General features: G+C 38.6%; 1 protein-coding gene across 7 annotated transcripts in view; it reads right to left on the minus strand.

Annotated features, from left to right (window-relative positions):
* Positions 1-8,887: 8,887 nt before the first annotated feature.
* CEMIP2 (cell migration inducing hyaluronidase 2) overlaps positions 8,888-26,691 on the minus strand; it is a 76,986-nt gene continuing 59,182 nt past the window's right edge. For 5 of the 7 annotated variants that reach the window (XM_042449153.1, XM_042449155.1, XM_042449154.1 and 2 more), the window contains 9 exons: positions 24,295-24,472; positions 23,971-24,186; positions 22,235-22,446; positions 21,159-21,341; positions 19,249-19,468; positions 18,045-18,143; positions 16,422-16,570; positions 13,000-13,103; positions 12,282-12,741 (listed from right to left, as the gene is read on the minus strand). In XM_042449153.1, the coding sequence (XP_042305087.1) occupies positions 12,545-12,741; positions 13,000-13,103; positions 16,422-16,570; positions 18,045-18,143; positions 19,249-19,468; positions 21,159-21,341; positions 22,235-22,446; positions 23,971-24,186; positions 24,295-24,472 (1,558 nt within the window). In that variant the 3' untranslated portion in view covers positions 12,282-12,544. Of the gene's footprint in view, positions 11,389-12,281; positions 12,742-12,999; positions 13,104-16,421; positions 16,571-18,044; positions 18,144-19,248; positions 19,469-21,158; positions 21,342-22,234; positions 22,447-23,970; positions 24,187-24,294; positions 24,473-26,691 lie in introns of those variants that run through there. The other 2 variants (XM_042449157.1, XM_042449156.1) reach the window with 2 other exon arrangements.

A 26,691-nucleotide genomic window follows, 5' to 3' on the forward strand; every position in this document is an offset into this window, starting at 1 on the left:
GAATGGGCTGACTCAGTAATTTCCCCCTTCCACAGATTATCTGGAAATAACATTTGCTTAATACATTGCTCATATATCTCCTGACCCTTCCCAGAAACTCAGTATGTCTTCATTTTAGAAAGATAGGAAAACTAGTTATTTTAAAGATGATTTGTGGTTCCAATTTGATTGATCAAGTGTTTGTATTCTGATATTGGCAATAATTAGTTTTGCACCTTTTCTATGTGATGGCTGTAGCATACTCAGTTTCAATGCTGACAGCATGGTTTATTATTCCAGTCATTTATTGAAGTTTGATGTTATGGGCTTTAAATTCAACTCTGACTAATGGCTACCCTATCATAGGGTTTTCTTGGCATGATGCATTCAGAGGAGGTTTACTATTGCCTTCCTTTTGGGCTAAGAGAGCGTGACTTGCCCAGGGTCAGCCAGTGAATTCAAACCCTAGTCTCCCAGAATCCTACTCTATCATTCAACGGACTAAATCATGCTTAATTACATAAGCTTAATTACATAAATTGTGTATATGAATTTAAACATATTGGCATGAGTGGGACTGAGTTTAACAGTGACCTTTTGGACATGCCTGCTAAACTTGAATATTTAGTTCAAAGTTGTAGTAACTTTATTGTCCTGATGAGCGCAAGGTAGTCTTCCACCTCCATATTTGGTTCCATTCCGGAGGCTCAAGCAAAAAGGCATAGCCTTAGAAAACTGAAGAATTCTTGGCCCAGGGATTTGTTTTAAGTGCTAGAACTGAACAGAACACACCCTCCTAGCCCTTCACACAAAAATCTACTCTTGCCTACTCCAAACTTTCTTCATTTCAGCAGTATAATTTGAAGAAGGAGAATCATTCTATTGCAGTTTTTGTTTAAAATAAAACATATCAGAAAACCATGCCAGTCTTTTCCAATCTACTTGCAAACCTCCCAGACAAGTCCTATATACCTAGACTCAGGCTTCTGCCACACTGCAGAATTAATGCAGCTTGACACTGTTTTAACAGTCATGGCTCCATCCTATGGGAATCTTGGGACTTGTAGTTTGTTGTGGCACCAGAGCTCTCTGGTACTGAAGGCTAAATCTCTCAGAACTACAGATCTCAGAATTCCATAGCACTGAGTCATGGCAGTTAAAGCAGTGTCAAACTGCATTAATTCTGCAGTGTAGATGCACCTCCATTTTCTGTGCACCCACAGCCTAAAAGGAACCCCACTGCAAACCTATGTTGAGAGTCCTGACAAAGTTAATATTATAGAAGCCTTTTAATAAATCAGAAAAGCTGCCACAACCCAGACGGAGCTATGTTCAATTTTGGTACTCAAAAGAAATGCCTGGGCCTGGGATTATTTAGCTCTTTAGGGAATGGGATGGTTGTATGGAGCAGATTCAGGAGCCTTTTCGTAAGTAGGAGGCAGCTTTGGGCACTGGAGAGAGAGAGAGAGAAGGAATACCAGTCCTTGCAGCACCAAAAAATGCATATCTGCATACATAAGAGAAACCTATTCATGTGGATGTCCCAAACACAATTCCAGCCTATAAGTCCCAGAATCACATAGCTAAAATGTCCAGTGAGGACTCTAAGAGGTAGATTGTTTAAAAAGTAACATTCTCAGCCTTATCAAGGCTCCCACTCTGGTCTGTGATATACACCCCACCGATCCACCCAAAGCAGTGCTGCTCTCATATTCTGATAATCCATTCTGAGAGCATGCCAGATTTAAAAGGATGAATTGAGGTTATTGCTGAGCATGCTGGACCAGCCAATTTACCTTCAGTCCAACCTATGTACTTGCTAATATAGGATGTGCTTGCCAACGTAGAGGAGTCCAACCATTATTTTGCAATTACTGGTAAATAAAAAAGGTCACCATCCTGATTCACAGGTACCATAGTTCTGTAAAATTATACTGGCCCTAACAGAACTACCCAAAAATGTGTAGCTCCTCTGTCTATATGTAATATTCTCCTTTCATGGCGTCACCAGACAACCGATTTCCAAGAAGGGCTAATAAAAGTTACTGCTATAAAGAAACGAAGTGTGTGTGTGTGTGTAAGTACACACACAGATATGAAAGAAGCATAATTTATTTTAAAAATCATTGGCTGGCATGCAGCATCCTCCTGTCAGACATGCTTCAGTCTCACTCTGTCAAGTCAAAGTAGCAGATGGGGTAAGCAGGACCTTCAAAAATTCCAACCAACAGCTAACGGTAACTGTTTTTGTTCCAAAACAAACAGTTCTGCATTGTAGGCACTTAAGGGGTAAGTGGCATGCACTGTGAGTATATATAGAATCACACACACACACACACACACGCACAGTCACTTGAATACTTTGTTCTGCTCTAGGTTTTATTACACCCCATAAACAGCATCTGTTAGCACATGCTTATGAATGTTTGTTTAACTTACTAACCTCTGTTTTGAAGTAGGCTCAAGTACCATTTTTAACAACAGTGTCATGAAATTTCTCAAGCTTCCCTTTAAATGGTTTGCATTAATTACGCAGGTCTGGCAGACAAATGTGTCCTACACTTGAAGGCCATTGAAAGCAAGACCAAGGAATCAATGTTTTCTGAAAGCCAACAGTGCTGTTTATTCTCATGGCCTAGCCACCACCAAATCACCCCTTTTGTGCCACTCGACAAACTCTGCATTGAAAGATGAAAATGTAGACAGGCATGTCTAGCGGCCATGACAGGAAGCTCAATGTCTAGAACATTTGATTGCTTTAACAAGTTAATTGGTTCTGCAGGTTTGCAGCATGAATTGTTGGCATCTAATAGTCACACTTTTGACTCCTTCTTCTCTAACAGGACTGTGATTATTAAGGTGGGAAATGGGCCCAATTTGGGCATGTCTGTGTCCCTGCACATTCAACAGGAGTTTCCTCGGTTGTTTTCAATACAAAACCCACTACCATCCAGACCATGGAAAAGTTACTTTGGGGTTTATAAATCCTGGAATATTTCAACCAACATGGCCACTGGCTATTGCAGATGATGATTGTGGGAGGTGCTGTCCAGAAGAGTAACTTTTTCAAGTTATATGGGAGAAAAATGTTGTTTTGGTTTTTAAAAAAAAAACAGCTGGCATCTTGTTAGTGAATTATGAGGTTTTGTTGGACTGTTATGGTTGCTGTGTAGGCCAGGATTCAGCTCTGAACATGCAAGTCCCCAAATTTCAAATACCCCCTAAATTCACCTTGAAAACAGCCCCCCCCACCAACACAGCCACATGGAGGTTTCTTATGTTCAAGTGAACATGAATAAAAATCTGCTTCAGACTGCCATGCTCAATGGACTGGGTAATTGGAAGTCAAAGCCTGTGTATCTGAGTAGGCCTGGGTGGAGTAACATACATATATTCTCATGTGGAGCTTGAATAAAATTATTTTCCTGGATGACAACTCCCAGAATCTCCCAGTATGTTCACTGGCATTATAGCTCAGTGACCACACTGGTTGGAGTTTTCTGGGATTTGTAGTCTAAGAAAGTATTTTTTTTATAAATCCCAGTCCTGTCCTTAGTTCTGTTCTTATCCTCTGTTCTGCTGTAATGCTTCACAGGCTGTTTGTTTGAAAATGTTTTCCGGTAAATGATCATCCTCAGTCTTGTTGAATGTGTACAGAAGGAGAGACACAAATGGAAAGCCACAATTTCACAGTTATAACCTATTTGGGGAGCTTGGAAAAGTTACTTTGGGGGACTAAAACTCCCCCCTCAAGACATCATGGGTAATGGAGCTTTTGGTAGCTAAGGTTTAAAAAAAAAACCTTTGGATAGTCAACTCTTTTGAAACATGCTAAAAGCATGTGAGTTTATTTATCAGGGATTTTTTTTTTAAAAAATCAGACTCCTAAATGATATATAGAATCTAGTTGTAAATTGACAAAATAATAGTTTTAATTGTTTCAGCATCCAATTAGCATTGACACTTGATCAAGAAATGCATAAAGCACAACACTGACTTAAATCATTTCCCCTCTAATCAGTTTACATCACTGGTTTTAATATGCCACAGCAGCTGAGACGCTGCAGTCATTATTGTGGCAAATTATCAACTGCAGAAGGCTGCTGCCACAATGCAGAATTAATGCAGTTTGACACTACTTTTTAATTGCCATGGCTCCATATTATGGAATCCTGGGATCTGTAATGTGAAATCAGAGCTCTCTGTTAGAGAAGGCTAAATATCCCACAAAACTACAACTCACAGAATCCCATAGCACTGAGCCATGGCAGTTAAAGCAGTGTCAAACTGCATTATTTCTGTACTGCAGATGTAGCCTAGGTGTCTTTCTGCATGACCATAGTACACCTCGGTTTCCCCCTATTTAGGCTGTTCTAATGTATCTCTGGAAACTGGTGTGGTTCTGCCTCTGACATGTGCAGATGCCATATATGTGATTGGTCACTTGCTGACTCAGGCAACATTGCTTTCAAAATTGGAAGTGGGAGTCAGAGTTTATAGCTTGCATGAGGCAGTGTGAGGTCAATAGGCTGCCAAGTAAGATAGAAGGGGAAAATGTAATGAAAAGGAATGCAGAAGAAAAACCATAGTTGTTGGTATCCCTCCACTAATGGAAGGCTCTTTGATGTAGTGGAAGCAGCCATCAACAGAATGAGAGGTAATGTCAGATACTCTGCCCTACAATTCCCTCTGCCCAAAACTCCCAGCCCCATATCTGCTCCAGAGGGATAGGAAACTCTTTGGAACAGTATGTGATGTGGCAGGGAATCACCGGAAATCACCTGTTGCTATCTTAGTGATGAAGGACTTCATTGGATCAAAGATCCATCTATTAGCATTGAGTTACCAGTTGAATGGAATCCTAAAAAACTTTATACATAATGAAATTACCATATATATAACTTTGGATAGGCAGCAAAATATGAGGAAGATATCCGAAGAATCAAAACTATTATTATTTAGAAAACTGCTTTTCCAATACATCAGCATTTCCTTGAGTAGCTTACAATAAAAGAAAACAGTCCGTACTTTAAAAATGAAAGATGGGAAACCAGCATAAAAACAGAAACAAGCTCAACGGATAACACGTTCCAAAATAAATGTGCCATATAAATGTAATCTGCCTGGCAAGATAAGTGCTTGCTGAAACAGGAAAGTTCTAACCACTCTTCTGTCTTATGACATACTACAGTAAAAATAATGAAGAGGAAGTGAAGAAATTAGAATAGCTGACGGAACCTCCTAAAAGGAAATGTAAGTTTATCAGACCGGGAAAGTTTAATGTCACCCTAGCCAGGTTGGAAGAAGAGAAAAAAGCTGTGCTGATCCGTCAGAAAAACTGAACTGTCTAAATACTGAGCCCACCCTGGGATACTAATACTGAATTTTCTTTTGTGAAAGTTTATTTTAGAAGCTTTTATCATTTTGCCTGAATGTTTTTCTCAAGAAGAGAAGTGATCAAACCAGGGAAGAAAAAACACTAAAAGAAACCTTCCGTTTTAACTAAAAGAACAAGAAAACGTTTTCAACCTGCACAGCTGCAACTTAAGTAAGCTACTGTCCACATTAGCAGGACTAGCATCTTGCAAGGCTACCATGACCTTTTTTTCCCCTTAAAGAAAAGGAAAATAATAATAATAGAGGAACGTAGGGGCTCAGCCAATTTAGTTCAGCATTTATTTTTTATTTCAATTCTCTGCTTGAAAATATTTTAAAAATTATACAAATTTCAAAAAGCGAATCTTGATTTTGCCATTTTATATAAGGAACACCATTTAACTTACATTGCATTTAATGAGACTTGAGTATCCATGGATTTTGCTAACTACAGGAGTCCTGAAACTAAACCCCAGCAAATACAAAGGACCCACTATACATCATCATACTGCTTTTTCTTACTGAAGCCATCATGACCATCATCCATCAATAGCCTTATCTTCCATTAAACAAACAGTCTTCTTGAAACTCCTGGTCTCTCTTGGTTATCTTATAGGACTCGATACAATGAACATGGTAATGCTCATTGTAGTTTCTGGTAGATGTGCATCCAATTATTACAGTGAAACCTAGCAATGGCTCATGTACTTTTAGTGGTTATATAGAAGAAAGAGTTCCAGGTGTTGCTTGTTCCCTGCTTGCATGACAAGCAACATCTGCAGAAATTCCCTTGTCTGTGCAACCATTTAAGGTACAGAAGCTGTCTCTAGGTTTCGAGTTTGGAATCCTAAATGTGGATAAAGAATGGGTCCAGCAATAACACTCAGCTAAGAGAACTAATTGTTCAGCTAATAGGTTTAGTAGTAATATGCACTTATGGGTGGCCAGCCATAAGCATCTTTACCCTCTGCTATGGCCTTTCTAGAGGCATCCGGTTAGCCACTGCAGAACATTAACCAATGAATCAGTCCCAAGATTTCAGATATTGAACAGTGGTAATGTTTCATGCGAGATTCAGCATTTTCTATTCACATAGTTGATTATAAGAGTTGGGAACTTAGCCCTTCCAGGTGTTACAATGCAATAGTTTCACTCCTGGCTGTCATAGCAAATTGTCAGGGTCATCTTGCAGTGGGAAAGGACATCCTGGAAAAAGGATATACAGTATGCACTCCATGTCCACCCAACAGGACATATGAAAATAACTTCCCATAATAGCAAAGGTATTTTAAAGCTGGTGTAAAGAGGAGAAATTGAAGCTAGCCAAGCCCAGAAAGTTGCAATCTCCTCTAGAGATCCAAGTACAGTGGGTCCTTGGTATCTGCTGGGGTTTGATTCCAGGATCCCTCGTGGATACCAAAATCCATGGATGCTTAAGTCCCATTATAAACAATGGTGCAGTAAAATGGTGTCCCCCATACACAATGGCAAAACCAAGGAATTTTTGGAGTTAAAAAACAAAAATATTTTCAAGCTGTGGCTGGGTTAATCCATCGATACAGACAGAGGGCCAAGGTGGAATGAGGTGGGCACATTTCTTTAAAAATTGTGCCCCTGACACAAATTGTGTAACTTTCACCATCCCATTTGTGTAACTTTGGCCCCATACAGACAGGCCAAAATAAAGCTGCTTCAGGTCACTTTGGAGGTATGCTGTTTAAATGTTGTATGCGTCCTAAGAGTCTGGAAGCTGTGCCAAAACCATGATCCTATCCTAAGGACTGGAACGCAGCTTTGGCACAGCTTCTGGCCTCTTAGGACGCATGCATCATTTAAACAGCATACCTCCAAAGTGACCCAAAGCAGCTTTATTTTGGCCTGTCTGTATGGGGCCTTTGTTTCTCCATCCCAAATATGGAGTGGCCACATGCCAGCAGAGGCAGGTTGCACAAGCCTGATGAAAAGGCCTAGGCAGCTCAGAGACTTCACACTGCTTACCTGTGCTGCCACACTTACATAGTCTTCAAATAGCAATAATGGTTTTATTTTCATTTCTTTCCATTTTATACATTACAGTTAATCAAACCAATACTGAATATTTTCTGGTAAAATACAAGAAAATATTTTGAGGCTAGAAATGGGCAAGAATACAAGTCTTGAATAGCTAAAGCCTGTGGGAAACAGGCCTTGGTTCAAAGTGTTATTTACAAATCTGGATCCAATTTGTTACAGTTAGACAGTTCCTTGTGTCTACATCCCTAAGCACCACAATTTGCCTCCTTGAGCAGGCAGAAAAGTAAACAGAAACCACAAAGCAGTGTTGATCCAAGAAGCAAAACTACAGTAAAATGGATTAGCAATTAATCTCCTAGTATGCAGAAAATGGTTGTGCTAAGATAAACTAGTGACACTAGAAACGAAGACAATAGGATACAACTCCCCCAAATTGCATTAATCTCTTCAAATCCCAGGACAAAAAGTCTAAGTGGAAGACTTGATAGGACGTTGGTATATTTCCATATTCGCTCAATTCTTTGAGATCTGCAAGCAAAGCTGAAACAGCTATTAAGAGTAAGCACAAAACTGGAAGGAGAGAAAAAGATTTTGGACTTTATTTTCTCAGCCTCTGCACTCGCTTGTCTATCTTTTAACTTCTACACCTCTGGACCAGCCCTGATCCTGGTTTTGTGCTGAGGGTTGGAAGGCAATAGTTATTTTACATTTGCACAAATACCACGATGCAGTAAAAGTGTCTTCCAGCCAGTTAGAAATTAGACTACAGGTTTGGGGCATTGCAAATATCTATGGATGAGCACACTGGCTGCCTTGATTTGGTTGAGGAATGTAGTAAGAGCCATATTGAAATCAGCTTGAGGTCTTACTAGTCCAGCACTAGGGACAGTCAGATGTCTGTGAGAAACACACAAGCAGGAAGAACACAATATCCTCTACCTCTGATGTTGGAGGTAAAGTACAGCCACTATGACTAATGATCATTGATAGACTCCATGGGTTCACCCAGTCATAGTCATTGATAACCTCCATGGGTTTGCCCAATCCAGTTTTAAAGCTACTGAACCATATATGATAACATATTCCATAGGGATAGCTGTAATTTAATTAGTTGTTTGAAAATATGTAGCATACCTAAACAAGAGAGAAAGAAGCTCATCAAAACAGCAATGTTTATGGGCTATATTCTGAAGCCACAGGAGTTAGTGAATTTCCCTCTTAATTTACCAGTGGCGAAAAATAAATGGGTGCTTCTTTCTTTCCCTGCCTGAGCTTTTATATTTGCCCAGTTCAAGTATGCATGAGGGACTTTCTCTTGATAGAGACTGGCGTCTTGTGTAGATTGTGGCCATGTAAACCATAAAAAAGAACTCTGACAATTTGCTCGTAACAGAAAGCCCTAAAACTGATTTTGTGAGTTAGTAACTTGTTAAAATATTTTTTCTGATTACCCAGGCAACTGCTTGGTAACACAAGTACAATATTAAAGGAGAGGAAAGGAATTGCAGCACAAAAGGAAGTTATTACCATGAATGATTTATTGGCAATGACTGAGGTAGCATATTGTGTAAAGGCAACATGACAAACCAACCCAGTTCCTCTGTAATTCTTGCACAAAAGGCATGTTTGTTTGAAAAAATACATATTTTATGAGTATCTGCAAAAGCTTATTTTATACTTTGTATTCAAATATACAATGCCCATAGGAGGGCTACCTGACTAAAAAGAGGCGTAACTGAATGACATATGGAATCATGATAACCTATAGAAAAATGAATAGAAAACTGATCCTCATATTTTTAGTTATACTTCAGTGTTCTCCTCAATAAATCCTTGTATGATATTTGTATTCACAAACATAACCTTAAATAATAATCGAGGAGGAGTAGGAGTAATTGTGTCTGGGAATCTGTGTGCTCATGACTTGCAGTTGTTCCATATGCATTCTTTGTGATTTTTTTCACCTTACATGCCTTTGTTGTTCTTGATAAAGTCTTCATATGACTTGAAACAATTGCTTGACTAAAATTCTCACCACAGATTAAAATATGCATCATATTCTTGCACATGTAAACAAACATGCAGATTTAGTATCTAGTTACCAATATTTCCAGTACTATTAAAACTACCTGTAACCATTTCCATTTCTACTTGTAACAATTTCCAAAAGTACAGATATGTATGTTGTTTTTGCTGCATGAGACCAAGGCCTGCTGCACCCTAATAACTAACAAATATCGTTACAGTACAAGCTGCAGTCTTGGAAGTTAACAAAGCTTAAGATTGTTTTGTTTTGCAAGTTGTAGAGTTCCCAGTGGGTATTTAGGGATTTTGGAAAGGATTAAAAGAAAGGGGAAATTACTATAAGTGTAGTCTCCGTCCGTGGTTCCTAACATTTGGTTTTTCACACATTTTGGGCTTCAACTTCCAGAAGGCCAAGGCAAAATTGCCAATGGTCATGGATTGCAAAAGTTCATGTCCAAAATGTCATGTGGGTTAAAAGCTGAAAACTTGTTCTAGGTATCTAGAGAGTAGTTTTTAGCTGCTGCTCAAAATTCAGGGACTGGGGTTTTTTTCCCATGGAAAGGAATATTTCCTCCTCTTAAGACTGTCTGGACAAGTGCTGGTACACTTTCCCCACCTGTATATACTCCTGTGAGTATACTGCCCCAGTAGACAAAAAAGAATAAAAATTCCTTTCCCTTTACACTTGCCCACCCCAACCAAAGTTCACAAAGCAGTCTTCATATCTGGGATATCACTCCACAGGGTGGGAGCTCAACTCATGCAGAATTACTGCTTGAGACCTATGGAAAATAGCATTCATAGTTTGAAAATAAAAATACAACTCTTGACCAGTTAAGAGTAATCCAAGTTCAAAATCTGGATATGCAGTAAAAAAAAGACTTTTTCAGAAAGCAGAGTTAAAGGATCCTTCTTACTGATGGATCAAAAAGAAGACATGCTGAAAACCCCCAGTGGAGATCTATGAAGCAAGGGGCAATTTGTTAGTGTGGTAGCCTTCAGAAAGGCATGGTAGCCTTCAGAAAGGCAAGGAGTTGTCATTCTGTTCATCACGGGGAGGAGAAGACTGATTCACAACAACTCTGCTTTCAATTGTTCCTTCCTGCAATCATTCTCTACGTCCTCAAATATCTGGAGATGATTTTGGAGGGCACAGGGAAATACAGGAAAATCCTATTTCACACAGGGCGTTGTTTAAAATACAGGAATTAGGAAGGGAATGTGAGGTAAGAATATTGGAATTACTCCTTTTTCCTTCTCTCTCCAATGACTTGAAAGACATAAAAATAAAATTCAATTTAAGAAGGTTTTGAAAAACAGTATTCAAACAAATGTGAAAAGAGATTCCCCCTGCTGCCTAGTAGGCTGGGCTGATTTTTCTCTTTGCTGTGTTAGTCATCAATTAGATCTTACAGCAGACTATCTGTAAAAAACAACAGTTCACCTTTAAGTCAAGCTTTGCCTCCTTGAGTAGCATCAGTATTGATGGTCTCATGTTCCCACAGAATTGTAGTTCAAGTAATAGGAAGAGATATGGAGTATCCTTTTGTGCTGCATGCAGCCTATCTCTAATGATACTGTATTCAGACTTCTATAACTGGGGTATAGATATGCTCAAGAGACCTTACTGATGAAGCCCAAAGTCCTCAGAACATGGTTTCTTCTGCGAGATCTTGGCACTCAGAAAATGTCGGACTCACAGACTTGTATGCCTTTTTAAGGAAGGGAAAGTTAGCAAGAATAAACGTAAAATGTAGCTGGAACAGATCAGACTACTTTGGGGGCATGGTGTTTAAATGACACATGGTCCAAAATGGCTGGAAGCTGCACTGAGGCTACACTGTGGTCCAAAGCACCAGATCAAAAAGGATTTGTTTTAAATCAACTCCTTGGGACTGCAGGTGGCATCCTGGTTTGGGAGCAGGCCATGTGGTCACTGAGGTCCCAGCACAATCCTGGCCAGAGGCCGCTCTTTCCTGGCCATCTGCTCCGTGCCTCAGAGGAACAGTATAGAAGGGAGAAGCGGGAGATATAAATAAAATTTATTATTATTATATTATATTATATTAAAAAGACAGTGTTAGAGTTTGAGTAGGAGGCATGGTTCCCCTTCTTCTAGTAGTCAGAGGACTGGTTCCATCTACCAGTCAGCTAATGACTTTACTCAAATGTAAAGAGGGTGCCCTCAGAACATACAACAGAGAAAACAGCTCCTGCATAACCATTGTCTTTTTGCTAGTTTTGAGATATGGTTAAGCTTGATTTGCTTCACAGTGAACATGGCGACAGAATATAATTCTGATTTCACTGGTTCTGCTAACCAACCAAAGTTGTTGTGAAACAATAATGACTGTGGAAATGGGTTCATTACTGCTTCTGCAGAGATTGGCTTCCAAAATGTTTGAAGTAACCACATGGGAAATTTCAAAGTGCCTACTAAACGATGAAGCAACCAAATGCTTTTCATCTAGAGAAGGGAGTGTGTGTGTGTGTGTGTGCGCGCACACACACACACACACTAACTAACATTTGTTAATTAGACATCAATTATCATCAGATTATTAACTAATCAAATTTAGGACCAAATAATATACGTAACTGGTTACTTTGCCCCTCAACCCACTATTGTGTGACCTAAACTTGTTCTGAAAAGTAAATTTCTGTCTTCTCAGTTTCTGTCTTATATATTCATTATTCATGCACATAGACCACCTGTTTAAGTTGGAAAGAAAGGAAAAATTGCAATCTACAAAGACTCCATGACATGTATATGTGTTTTACAAGACTTTCAAGTAACCCAAGGTGCAATGCAGTATTTTCTGATCAAATTCTCCAAGGTAGATGAATATTGCAGCATCTTCACTTTCTTAAGAATTTAACACCAAAAAGACTAATAGACAAAAGGCTTTTATAATAAGTACAAACATTAGACAATTCCTCCTCTAAAAAACACAGTATTTTAACAAATATTTTACTTTAATATTTTGTACAATCCAAAGGTGCACAGACTGGGATTCAAGCATTCGACGTAGGCATATGTCCATATCAAAACAGCAAAGTGATGTACTTGGGATAATAGTACATTTTAAAATCCCAGAAAATAAATAAATTAGTTCACATTGTCTTCAGTGCTCACCTGCACCTTAAATTTCTACTGTGTTCTTAGAGCCTGCCTTAAAAGTTCCAAATCTTTCCTTCGGCTACTGTTTATCCTGGTGCAACCATACTCTTCCAACTGTAAAGGGATATATTTTTCTATAAGACCAAGGCCCTGCCCTGCAGGACTGGTAAACAGCTTTATCCAAGATGGTTTAAAGTTTCCTCTGAACCCCAGAAAGCTAATGGTCCCTGAAATAGAAAATGAAAACAGAGAGGGAAAAGAGAGAGAAAAGGGAAGAATTGTGTTTCAGAACAGAACAGTCATCATCAACATTTTTTTTTAAAAAACCTGCAATCCTAATACTACTGTAAATTTTAAAATTCTACTGTCAACTGGATTTGCCTTAAAGAATGTTCCAAATTAGTTAGAAAGCAATTTACACAGCATCTTTAAAATTCAGGTTCTAATAATGAGAAAGGCAATTTGATAAGTAAAACAGAACAAACCCAGATTTTGAAGACTTGATGGTTTTACTGCTCCCAGGCTCATCAAGACTTGAGAAATGTTAAGGTTCTTTATATTCCCTCGGGTGTTTAACAGAACGATAGACCTGAGAGCAAGAAAATCAAAAAGTAAGGGTGAGGGGTAGAAAAAAGCACTGATTTACTGCCACTGGTACAAACTATATTTTAAAGAATTGTATGTTATGTGCTTGATTCTGATGGACAAGAATGGAAAAAAATGGAAATTTATGCAAGTATCTGGATATTTTATACACATTTCAGAGTTTGCATACATCTGACAAATCCATTCACTGCAAAATATTATAGCTCACTTTTTAAATCTTGATAACCAAAGCATAAGACTTTCAAGTATTTTGTGCAGTAATTAAAACAATCTAACTCTTTCAAATATATCTCCAAATGTATATTTTTTATAGCTACAGTTAGACAGTTGCTGTCTCTGTTCCCCTGACTATTTTTTACCTTCCTTTTTCATATTACCACCATACAAGCATAATTTGCTAAGGTAGCAACAATTAGTTTTTGTGAACTTTCTATAAGGCAGTAGGCTACAAGTTAAATCCCTGCATCATCTAGGACATACATTGAACTAAGAGGAAAAGAGCTAGCATTCTCTGTTGCAGTTATGGATTTGTAACCTTGAGTTCCAGATCTGTAATTGCTCAGAATATTCAGTAAAACTATGTAGTCTTACTATGTATATGTCACTCAAGGCCATCTTAACAACCAGGAGACACAACAAGCAAGGGAGGTCTGTTCAGCTGCCAATCAGGACACAAGGAAGATTATGTTCCCACCTTCCTCCCACCAATAAGTGAGGCTGCAACAACCAGAAGGAGGATTTCTGCTCATTGGTGGGAGGAGGTGGAAATGTCATTCTTCTTCTGCCCCTATTAGCAGATGAACAGGCCTCTTTCACCCAATGTGATTGCTGGCTGTTGAGGTGTGTTTGGAAGATTTGGCCAGGAGACATTACTTAGATTCAAAACAGATGGGCAGACTGAGGCATGGCATTTACATAACACAAGCTCCCAGAGTGCCCAGCAGCTGCCCTGGTGTTGCACCGGGGCTGCCTAAGGCGGCCCAAAACCAGCCTCCAAAGGAGCGGATCTTTTCTGCTCCTTGCTGCAGTCTATTTGGGACCGCGCCAGCAGGCGCTCTCAGAGCTGCAGTGCGTGTTCGCCGCAGCCCTGGGGCAATTGGGCTGGGAGCAGCTTCTGGCCACTCATTTCTGCCCGTCTGTTTCATCCCTTAGTTACATAACTAAGTGGAATGTCTGTGAAGATAACTCCAAATCTATAGCCTCTTGGACTTGTTATAATTACAGTCCTCCCTCCGTTCTCACAGTCTTCAGACTCGCATCCCTTGCTTATGTGAGACCAACGAATGGAGGGGGAATGAACGGGGCGTGCATCCATGGGGTGTGCCTGCGTCTATATTCAAGCCAATGGTCTTGAATATAAGCAAAACTCATTTTTCACATGGGGGTCTGGAACAGATCCCCCATGAGAAAGTAGAGGTGACTGTACTCTAATCTCTTGGACAGTTAAATGTTCTTTATGTTCTGACCTGGTGGGATGCTTAACAGGCTTTCCTTACTCTTCATATGCATTCACACATCACACTGATCCAGTGGTTCCCAAGTGAATCAACACAGAAAATACATTTAGGAACTAGTGTGCTAAGATATGGCATGACATGCAAAAGCAGAAACTAGTTGCAGTGAACATAAATTTTCTCCCACTCCTGTGTGACGAGGAGGGGCCTGAAGCTTTTGCTTTTACTTAAGCTCATCTTGCTGTACCATCCAGCTCCATAACTGTGATTAGAGCCTGGAAAATTTACTTTCTAGGCAACTTTCCCTAGCTCTGACCATGGGTAAAAATTAAGTGTGGCTTGTTTCAAAAAGCTATCTTTATATACTATGAAGCTAGCTTGTTATATGAAACTGCTGCTATTGATATTATAAACAAAGAACAAACAGTGTTCACCAGTTTGTGAGCCTACACGATAACAAAACTATGGTTAAACTTTGAAATTCCTCCTAGCTACATAGAAAGGAAACAGGGAACATCAAAACCAAACTTATGGCAACTTGTTCATGCACATGACATTAAATTACAGTTTAGTGCAACATGGGAATATTACCTATGTTAATATTTTTAACTATTCATTTAAACTATTAAGATGCAACTATGTCACCCTCTGCAAAGTTGTATAGTTAAAATGTAGTAACCTGGCAGTTTCACTTCCTAGCCATCTTGGGAGGCTTGTTAATATGGAGTGGAGGGTGTGAAGAGACTGTAAGGTCTTCCAGATGCTGATGGGCTGCAATTTCCATTGCTAGGAGTCACAGTCCAATAATATGTAGATAATGGCATGAGTCCCACCCTTGTCCTAAACCAGTTTTTTCAAAATCTAATTTCTAAATTATTCAAAAGAGGATAGCAGGAATGGGGGTGGGTTGGTAGATTTAATCTTGGCAGGTGAAAGTGGATGCAATGGACCCCACTTTGCAATCCAATTCAGAAATCACCCCAGCTCAGTTAGGTAAGAGAGAAACAAAACAAGGCACATTTTTGGGTGGGTTTTTCGGGCTATGTGGCCAAATTTTTCTAGAACATGGCCACATAGCCCAAAAAACCCACAAAAAACCATGGATGCTGGCCATGAAAGCCTTCGACTTCACATCAAAACAAGGCACATCTGACTCTTATCTGTGCCACACCCTTTTTAGGAAAGGATGAATAAGTTGGTGGTCTTCTATTTATGTATTGTAAGCAGTGTGTATATTCTAACATATTACTGATAAGCTAATAAATATAGCCACAGTTGTGTGTATTCTATACTCTTATCACAGTATTCAAAGCTATTTGATATTAAATGTTTAGTTCTATATATTTAGTTCTTCTAAAAAGCAGCTTCTTAGTCCTTATGGTTGCAAGCATATGGTGAATTTTTAATAGTCTGATGGAAGATTCTAGAGGTAGGTCTGAAGTGTCTCTGCCTCTTTCCTTGGTTTTCTGACTTGGCTAGCAGAAGCAAACTTAGGGAAAATTGAAATAAATAGAAACAAATATAGCTATTCCTGATTTGCAAACTTATTTCAAGTTGCAAAATCAAATCTGTATTGGCACAGAATTCAGATCTTTTCCTACCCTGTGCCCATGCTGATTTTATACCACTATACAGAGACATCTTCCATAATTTCAAATGTAAAAGTGAAGTGGTTTTAGCTAGTTAAAGTCCCTTAACAAATGAAACCAATGTTCCATGAAAAACGTTTAACTATTACGACAAAGTACCTTTATACATTTTAAAATGAAATGCAAATACTCTAATGCAATGCTCACAGGAAAAAAGCACTATTAACAAGCTAATTGGTTTACATTGTATTAATATACCTTTGGGGAATTTGAGTTTTTATATAATCTTCTAGGTTCTGGAGGTTTGCTTCAGAGAAAAATGTTTCTTTTGTTACTTTGCCAGTACAGGCATCAATGACTACAGTGAGCACACCCACACCTTTCAATGGAGACTTAACGCCATTGACCTGAAATGAGAGACATCATAAATCATACTCCCCCTTCTACTACAATAGTAATTTGTAAATACAATAACGTGCTGTTACCAGTGGTTCCACTGCATTTATCATCGTTTTGGTACAGATCACAATAATGCATTTCAGGCAAAACACAATTTGCTATCAATTTGTCTTTTTCTTTAAAAACAGTTTTCACTGTTGATGATTCCCATGACCCTCAAGGAACTTGGGTCAAGCCCTTTCTGTGCATTTCATGTTACTGAACCCCCAGTCAGGTAAACGTGCCAGTTCAGCAAATATCCTTTGAGCTCTGTGATGGGTGCTGATCCACTCATTACAGAGCTGTAACCTTTTTATTCAGCCTTACAAAAGGGAGGTCACCACCACTGCCAATGAAAGAGCTACCCAGATTAGGAAGCCTCCTTAATTAAGTTATTTCCACAGAGGCTTTGTCATTTTAGCATGAGGGGGGAATCACAATTACATTGTTAACTTACTTTTTTCTAGTCCTAAAGAATTGAAGAGTTTTTACCAGTCCACCAAGATGACATATGCTTTAAACTACAGGACATAAATCCTAATTAAACTCCTAGCCTCAAGCTACATTCTAGAAAGAATGCCTACATTCTTTCACTTCCCAGCCCCTGCTTAGTCTCAAAGTCGAAAGTTGCAAAACATCAAGAACTAATATTACTTTATCTCTTCATTAGAGCTGAGGTAGGATGCATCTACACTGTAGAAATAATGCAGTCTGACACCACTTTAACTGCCTCGGTTCCATCCTACTGAATCCTGGGATTTGTACATTTGCGAGGCACCCGCACTCATGTGCACAGAAGTCTAAAGACCATGTAAAATGACAAATCACAGAAACCCATAAGATGGTGCTACAGCACTTAAAGTGCTATCAAACTGCATTATTTCTATAGTGTAGATGCATATGTTAACATCAAAATAAAATTGCTGCTTCTTTCCGGCCCTTGGTTTTAAGGAGTGTTAACAAAACACATAACTGCTGGAAGTCTAGTTTAGTTTCATTATTATGTGATCATACAGAATTAATTTCTCTCTCTTAAAACTGGACAAGAATAGAAAGGACCATACAGCAGACCTCTGCTGGAGGAATGGCAGAACCAAAGAGGGGGCCACCCCAAACTTGCTCTGCATAGCTGTCAAACACTTCAGAGCCAGTTTCTCAGTGGTATGGAGGGTTATGGTGGTAGGAGAGAAGGGGAAGAACGTCTTGAAAGTTCCTCCAGCAGAATACTGAGCCCAGTATTATGGAGAAATCTATATAAAAATAAGCAGCAACTAGCAGAAATATGTAAAAAAAAAACTTCTGTCTTTAAATATTGCTTAGCTCCTAAAGGATTTCTTTTGTTTTTGAATGTCTAAATAGACCATGATGATTAAAATTAATATTCCTGCATACAAGTGAAGAAAAGTCTGTGGTACAGGAAAAGCAAAAAAAAAAAACACTTACTGAGATGAAATATTCTTGGTTCCTTTGCAATTCTATCTTATCAGGGGACTGTATTTTCACAAGGAGGTAGGCTTTATGAGGGTCACTGCTAAATGCCATCTGAAAAAGAAGGACACAGTTCATGTTTTGAAGTAGAAGTAATTCATATTAATATTCCACATCTCCCCTTAAACTGAAATATAAGATTGCTGGAACTATTCCACTAAGAAATTATACTGACAATTTGGTAAAAACAAGACAAGTCTATGCACATGCAGAATGTAATATGCAAAAAGGTAAATATTATATTGCTGTTAATGCAAAGAATGACTTTTTAATGTGTTATGAGTCAAAGGTCTATGTTCTATTGTTAGTTATTGCTAAATGAATGGAACTTGTCTGCTTACTTAGCAAGTTACCAATGATTCAGTGGGTCTACTCTAGCTGGGGCTAACAACTGGATTTATGCCAAAGAATTTCCCCCCTCTCCCTTGAAAGGATGAAATGTAAGTTCAAAAATATGAGCAAATTGGAAGAAGCTATTTGAAGCACAAACAGGAAGATGGAAAAGGTTCCATTAAATAAGAATTATGTCATCATGGCTAATCTTTTTCTTATTCACCTCTATGCTGGCTGCCATGTAGCACAAGAATGGTGCTATAGTAACACACAACGTTTGCGTGTTTAGCCTGGGAATGAGTAAATTTCTCCAACATAGGCCAGCAATATTAAATATCAACTACAATCCCATACAGGTAACCCCACCAAAATCAGAGCACAACTGCACAATTAAACACTTCTATTTAACTTATTTCAGCCAAACCAGCATTCACTAATTTTCTTGGGATTATGCCTGTTTTATTATGTGTGTGCACGCATACATACACGCGCGCACACACACAAGTAGAGCCCATGCAAAAGATTTGACTCCCTGAGGCAAATGATAAGATAGCACCCTCTCCAAATTCCATGTACTAAAACCAACTGGGTGGGATGCTTTCAGCTTGGATGGGATGGCACCCTCCGCAGCACCTGTAGTAGCTAGAAAGATCAGGGCAAGCTTAATGGCATACATAGTTTTATTCTACGATTGAAGAAAATGGCTCCAGAGGAAAAACCAGTTGCAATCACTTTACACTATCTAAATATAGGGCTGGCCTGAAGATAATTACAAGAGGTTAAGAATTAATTGTTGACATACACTTGTTATTGTGCTTTTTCCTACCTGAGATGAGCCACATTTTTGACAGGAACTTGTCATTTTCATCGGCATTCTTTTCACAACTGTTGGCTTCTGAAAATACTTTGGATAAGCTTTCATTAAGCAGTTACTAATAGGCCATGACTGAAAACTGGCCTGAATCTTTACTCGTTCACATCCCTGAGATGAACAGTAACTGTGGCCATCCCTGTGATATTTGGCTTGAAGAAATAAAAACAGCAACCTGTGCATAAAGACAGAGAGGGGGGGGGGGGGGGGATATGAGACAAAACACACAATATTACAAAACTAACTGTAGTTGCACTGTTACTTATTTTGCACAACTCTCCTCAAACCACTTTTTAAAAATGTTGTTACATTTTGTAAAATGTTGTTACATTCCTGAGGCAAGCCTCCAGTTGGATTGTGCCAGTCATCAACTGTGCCAATTATACAGGGTCTGCTCATCTCTTCCTATTACCCACATAAGTGGCATTTTGACCGTCAACCTGAGCAGCAATATATTTCCAGTATGGCAAGCAAATATATTAAACATGTGGTTTCAAGTAATTTTCAACTTATGCCTACCCTAAGGGGAACGTTTTGCTGGGTTTTCTTGACAAGATTTCTTCAGAGGAGGTTTGCCAATGCTTTCCTCTGAGACTGAGAGTGTGACCTGCCCAAGATCATCCAGTGGGTTTCCATGGCTAAGTGGGAATTCAAATTCTGGTCTCCCTGAGTCCATGTCCATCACTTAAACTGCTATACTACACTGGCTTTCATTGTCAAATATTACAGATGTAAGAGTTTCTTCATATGAATTGAGAGAAGGGGTGGGGAAAATGTGGCCTATGGGTTGTTTTAGAAATCCTCAAGGGATCCCACCCAGCCCTAAATTTAACAACCAGGAAATAAACTAGAAGTCATTTTATGAGTAAAATAAAGTCATATTATGAGTAAAAAATGTGGGGAAACGTGGGCGGAGGCTAGTCTCTGGGCCTTAGTAGCTGCCCACTTCTAATCTAAGTGGTGCTTCAAATAGTCATAAGAAAGGGGAAAAAAGCATCCTGGCCCTCAAAGTAAATACATATGCATGAAGCCACTTGAAGATATTTTGAAGTTGGACTTCATGTGAGGGAGACAATATGCAAGTGAACATCTGACATGCATAACTACAAATGTAAAAGAGTCATTGTAGAAGAAAAAAAGGAGTCATTTTCCAATTACTATTGTGCAGGCTGATAGGGTAAGAAGGCAAAATTTAATTTTTAGAGGGATGGACATGCCCTGGAGGGCCACACTGCAGCTTCCATTTTGGGTGACCAGATGCAAAGCTGAATCACTTGTTACTGTTTGAGTTTAGGTTTGGTTTTCTTGGTTTTGGGTAGACAACCCCTGAAACAACATTTTGAAGCATGACAGAGATGTTGGGTTATTCAGTCAAAATTCAAGTGTCCCCCACCAATGACATTTGGGTCAGTATGCATTCCAAAGGGGATGTAGAGGTCAGTGTGCATTCCAAAGGGCACACTGGATCACTTGCTCCCACAAGAGCTGCATGCAGGCTGTGGGTGATACTATTCCACCTCTGCTTTACAGAGACTGGGGATGCTCAGTGAATACAGTCATCTCCCAGGCTCTGGAAGTATTGAGCACCATGCAAAATACCCTGAGATGGATAGCACAATTACCTGCTGAATAGACATTCCAAATTTTTGTGCACTCAGAAATATATCAGAAAAGTAATCTTTGGAAAAATGACAACTTGATAAACTACTGCATTCATAACCATGAATCATGGAAACTGCTCTCTTAGAATCATATTAATGATGTTATCTTTACTCCCAAAGAACCTAGACAACCAGTTTCTACAGATAATATAGAATTGACCTATAATTCTACTATATATTATTATTTTATTCTAAATTATCTACCCAGTGCTGTTATCAAAATAAAATATTTTCTCTGTTCGACGCTTCTTCAGTTCTGCCATTGAAGATACAGGAACATAGTCTTCCACATTATGGTAAGCAGATGCCTGCCTTTGGAATACATCAAAGGTTACTTGAAAAGAGGTGTCCGGTGGGTAACAGAGGCCAACCTGAATCCAGTCATTCCTGAAAGCAGAGAAAGGCAAAACCATTACCATTCTCTTGTACCATAGGCATTTTCTTTTGTAGTTACTACCATCATTCATCTAATTTATCAGGGTACTAAAACCTTTCCAATATAGCCATTCTCACCATATCCTGCAAAAGTGACTAAAATTCAACAGTACACAGATGAGGAAGAAAAATTAGCCATAACTAAATGGATGGGCTTCACCAACTTCTGCCTGAGATATAATCTAGACAAAATATCTGTACCTTACAGCAGTATTTTGGTATGACCAAAATACACCATTCCTGTTTTTCACTGTGGTGGTTTGATAATGACCTAGTACACCAAAATATTATCCATTCACAAGTCCCAATGCCATGAATAGGAGGTACAAGAGTGCCTCCCCCTTGAAACAACTTAGCTTTTCTTTAAAATCATAGCATCAATCTTTTAGGATTAACCCAGATGCCAGCCACAGATGCAGGTGAAACATCAGGAATCAACTCTTCTAGAACATGGACAGATAGCCCGAAAAACCCAGAAAAAACTATATGTTTTCCAGCTTGGCTCCTTATCCCAGTGGAACTAGCTAAGCTAACTAGCAATTGAATGCTTAAGATGTTGTTCAAACCAAGATTTTTAGCCCATTTTGGCTTGGAAAAGGTGCAACAAACCATGAGACATAAATGATGGCATTTTAAGTTTTAAATTCCTGGTCAGTATAACTGTTACTAATGGTAGGAGGAGCCCAGGAGGAGTAAATAGACTATATGTAAAAGCCTACTGGTCATAAACAATACGGCCGAAACGTCTGGAACACTAGCAGGTGGGATACAAATATAGCCAATGGTTACTATTCAATGAAGAATTCACAGATTTTCTTTGAAACAAAACCAAACATGGAACATACTTATTGAAGTTAATGAGGTAAAGGAACGTTGTCTGTGGGGCCTGTCCATTCCAATGTATTGTATATCCCTTCTGAAGCATCACAACAGGCTGGTACTGCTGGAAGTCAGCTTTCTGATTATTAATACCTCGCAGTACCAAAGGGTTTGATGGATATTCATCCCGCACCATAGTCATAGTAAGATTCTGTGGATTTCGTGTCTGGATATATACCTAAAACAAAAAGAAAAAAACATAACAAACCAAAAAAAGTTACCTTTTAAATTACAGTTACCAGAATCTCTCAGCCAATAAGGCCTGTGGTTGAAGGATCCAGAGTTAGGTAGTCCAAAGAAGCAGCTTTGCCAAGCTTTGACTAAACTCTCTAATGGAGGCTAAATATCTCACAAAACTGCAAATCCCAGAATTCCATAGCACTGAGCCATGGCAGTTAAAGTGGTGTCCAACTGCATTGGTTCTGCTGTGTAGATGCAGCCTGTAATCATGGATATGGACAATCAGCTTATCGGCTTCCTGTTTATATGTGAGACTTTCCCCATTACTTGCTATGCTTTAGTCATAGTTTGCCATGATTTCTGAACTGGAAACCAAAATTAGAAACCACAGTTTGATTTATTTCTGTTTTGAAGCACAACTAGCAACTACAACTATTGTCACTTTCAGTGCCAGGACAAGCTGCATGTAATGCTAAAGGTAAAGGTTGTAAAGTTGTGTCCGACTATAGGGAGTTGTGCTCATCTCCATTGCTAAGCCAAAGGGCCAGTGTTGTCAAAGACTCTGTGATCATATGGTCAGCATGACTGCACAGAATGCTGTTACCTTCGTACCAAAGTGGTACCTATTTATCTACTTGCATTTTTACATGCTTTTGAACTGCTAGGTTGGCAGAAGCTGGGACTAGTGATGGGAGGTCACTCTGACATGCAGTGCTTGGGTCTCTACCTGCCGACCTGCCAATCTTGCAATCATCAGAGTCAGTGTCTTAACTACTAAGCTATGCTACAAACAGAAAACAAAGAAGGAAGCCACAAATGCAGCTAAGAGAGAGTGGATGAGCCTCATGGGCTTGTTTCTCATCCTCAAAACCATGATTGTTTGAACAGTCAGGATAAACAGAGTATCTTTCGTCTTTCTTAGGTTTAAAGCTGCACTGCGCTCTTTATACAGGACTTGAGTAATTCTACATTCACTCACTCACTCATTCATGGAAAACAAGGCAGATAAGAAAAAACTGAGGAAGAGAAAAACATAATCATAGTCGCAATGCCTCTCTTACTGTGAAATAAATATTTAAAAAGGGAATTCAGAGCTTCCCAAATCTAAGAAGTAGAAACATTATAAAGAAAGCTATGTTTCACTGGACTATTCAAAATAAAAAGGGGATTCATTTCATCTTCACACATTTAATCATAAATTTGTTCTCTTCTTCCCAGGCCCTTTGGATTCACTGCTTTTTCAGAAATGCTGCCATTTCCTCTGCATTTGCTGTTTTAGAAATCATGCCCTTTGCAACAATTATTTTAAGAACACCTTAGGGATGGGGTGAAGTTTTATGTATGCATTGGCGAGACTGAGCCCAATAGATAGGCTGAATTTGAGTTTAAGTAAGATTGTAAATAATTCTGCTATAAAATTCTACTTTATAAAAATCGAAGAAAATGTAAGACAACATTTTCTTCCACTCAAGCTTTATGCATATTGAGGAGCAGTCAAAGAAATAATGCCATTTTTTTTAACCTGTGCGTAGGTGCCACTGCAGACCACACCATTCCACATGGTAACATTAATACAGTCTGGATGTCGAATCAGGTAGTTATCCATTCTACCAACATAGGTATCCTTGTATCCAGTCACAGATCCATCTACATCATGAAAGATTGAGTTCTTGTCACCATCAAGATCAGCCTCCTCAAACCAAGGGCCAGGCTTACCAAAAAATACTTTCAGAGAAACCTTGCAAGAAGAGAAGAAGATTAATCTCTTGAATTTAATTTATCCATTATTATGTTCAAGCACATATCACATTCCCATCTGGGAAGAATGTAAAACAAAGAAACTTACATTTTCACCAAACTTTACTAGGGATATATTGTTTTGAGGTGTAATTTGCCAGGTGTTTTTCATTAGGAACCCAATTGCACTAGTGAATCTGTCTGGAGTTGGTACAAAATTGCTGAACGTGCATTTGGTGAGACAAATAGGTCCATCATAAATCTGAAAGCCTCGAATTGGATAAGTCCTGTGAAAAGCAGATATTTAAAAATATAATATTTGTAAGGGTAAGTCCCATGAAAAGTAGATTTTTAAATGAAGAAATATATTTTTGTACCTCAGACCTACTAACAGAGATATTTACAAACTAAGCAGACAAAACCTAAAGACATACACAGAGATCGTCTCTTTTATGGTACCCACCATCTGGAATGGCTTCCCCATAAAGATCAGATGTGCTTTCTGTGTGGGTATTCTAAACATGAATTAAAGTCCTGTTTTACTTCTTCATTATTTTAAATTATTTTCCTGATTGTTAACATTATCAGTTATTCTTGGGTTATAACTAATCTTTTTAACAGATTTTATAGTTGTTTGTTGTTGTTGTTGTTGTTGTTGTTGTGTGCCTTCAAGTCATTTCAGACTTATGGGGGCCCTAAGGCCAAACTATCAGGATGTTTTCTGTGGCTGAGAGGTTGTGACTCACCCAAGGTCATCCAGTGGGTTTCCATGGCCACATGGGAAATCAAACCTTGATTTCCAGAGTCCTAGTCCTATTCTCAAACCACTGTTTATTATTTTTAGTAACTGGTCTGTAATTTAGTAATAATGGTTTTAATGTAAACCTTTTCCAGCTTTGTTAATGGAAGGAGATCAAAATGCTCTAATTTCAATAAAATATTCATATATTTCTAGCAAGAAAGCTCCACTGATTAAAATGAGAGTTACTTTTGAGTAAACAGGAATAGGATTAATTTGTTAAAAGTTATGACTTAAAATAGCTTTTACTCTGTCATAAATCTTAAACTATGACGGCATTATTTTTAATCAGAGATTTTATATATATGGCCCATTGTATTTAAATTCTATTCCTGCTTTATCTCAAATCCTGATTTCAAAACTTCAAAACAGACAGCACCATATTTTTAATGAGTATGCCTCACAAAATCTTTATTTAAGAGTAGAAATTCCCACCAGACTTGTTAATACCTTCTACCTTTACTCTTCCCACTCTGATTGCCCTAAGGGCAAGTACTGAGAGCAGAATCCTCTGCAGTTGGTTAAATTAGAAAACCGAGAAAACTCCTGAAGGTAAAAGATTCCAATTACTAGGTAGATTTTGTTCTGGCTTTTGGAGTGGACTTTACTCTCTTGCTTGCAGTTTGCCAGTTAGATCAACATGGTCAACATAGGACTTAGTATTGCTAAGTAATATTTTAATTTCCATACAATATTTATACAATGTACAATAGCCAGACACTTGTGACATTTGAAAGTAAAAAAATTGAAGCCCTAACAAGGACTAAAATACAAATGACATGCAAAATGAACAGCAACATAGGGAGAAGAGAAATCAATAATAAGAAACACAAACTGAGGCAAAATGAAAATAAAGCATTAAGAGACTGAAAACCTTAGGAAAATAAAATAAAAAATGCTCAAAGAAATTTATCTGATACTAAAGTGGGGAGGGGGTTGCTTCTGAGTGTCTAAGGAGCATTTTCACCTTTATCTGGACACCTGAAGGACCAAGACCTTCCAGTTCCCTACCATGCTAAAATTTCTGTTTTCAGCCATAATAATGATAATGAAGATGATGTTGAACATCACCCAAAGAAGCCTCACAGGTACTTATGTTTTGCCAGTTAAATATTACATACACACATGCACTGACAGACACAGACACACACCTGTTTCAAGCCAGAAAAAGTCTACAGGAATTCCCCGCTATTTGATGGATCACCTTTTGATGATCCACTCTTTCAACTCTATTAAATTATTACCAAAACTCAGTCATTTGATGTGTGGTCAACTCTTTCAACAAATATAAGCACGAATGTAAGTATGAACATGTGCACCTGCATTATAAGCACACAACAAAACCATAAACAGCTTCTACAGTATGTAGTACACAGACTGAATGAAAAGATGGTGCTTTACACAATACTTCTGCAATAATGTGCTGTTTTTTATGCAACTCAGTACCATTTTTTTCAATCAGTCTGTGTACTGTATACTGTAGAAGTTCTTTGTGGTGTGGTGCTTAAAATAAAGCAATGTACAGTTATTCAGATTTCTATTTGTACTTATACAATAAGTCATTAATATGAATTCTGCATTGCAACGATTTCTGCTTGCTGACAGTGCTCTGGTCCCTAAACTGTCAAATAAGTGGGGGACTATTGTAGTTTAGAAATAGGAAGATCAAGTATAGTTTAAAGGCTATCTCAGGCTTGAAACAGGATC

The sequence above is a fragment of the Sceloporus undulatus genome, chromosome 2 (assembly GCF_019175285.1).
Source record: "Sceloporus undulatus isolate JIND9_A2432 ecotype Alabama chromosome 2, SceUnd_v1.1, whole genome shotgun sequence".
NCBI classification, from domain to species: Eukaryota; Metazoa; Chordata; class Lepidosauria; order Squamata; family Phrynosomatidae; genus Sceloporus; species Sceloporus undulatus.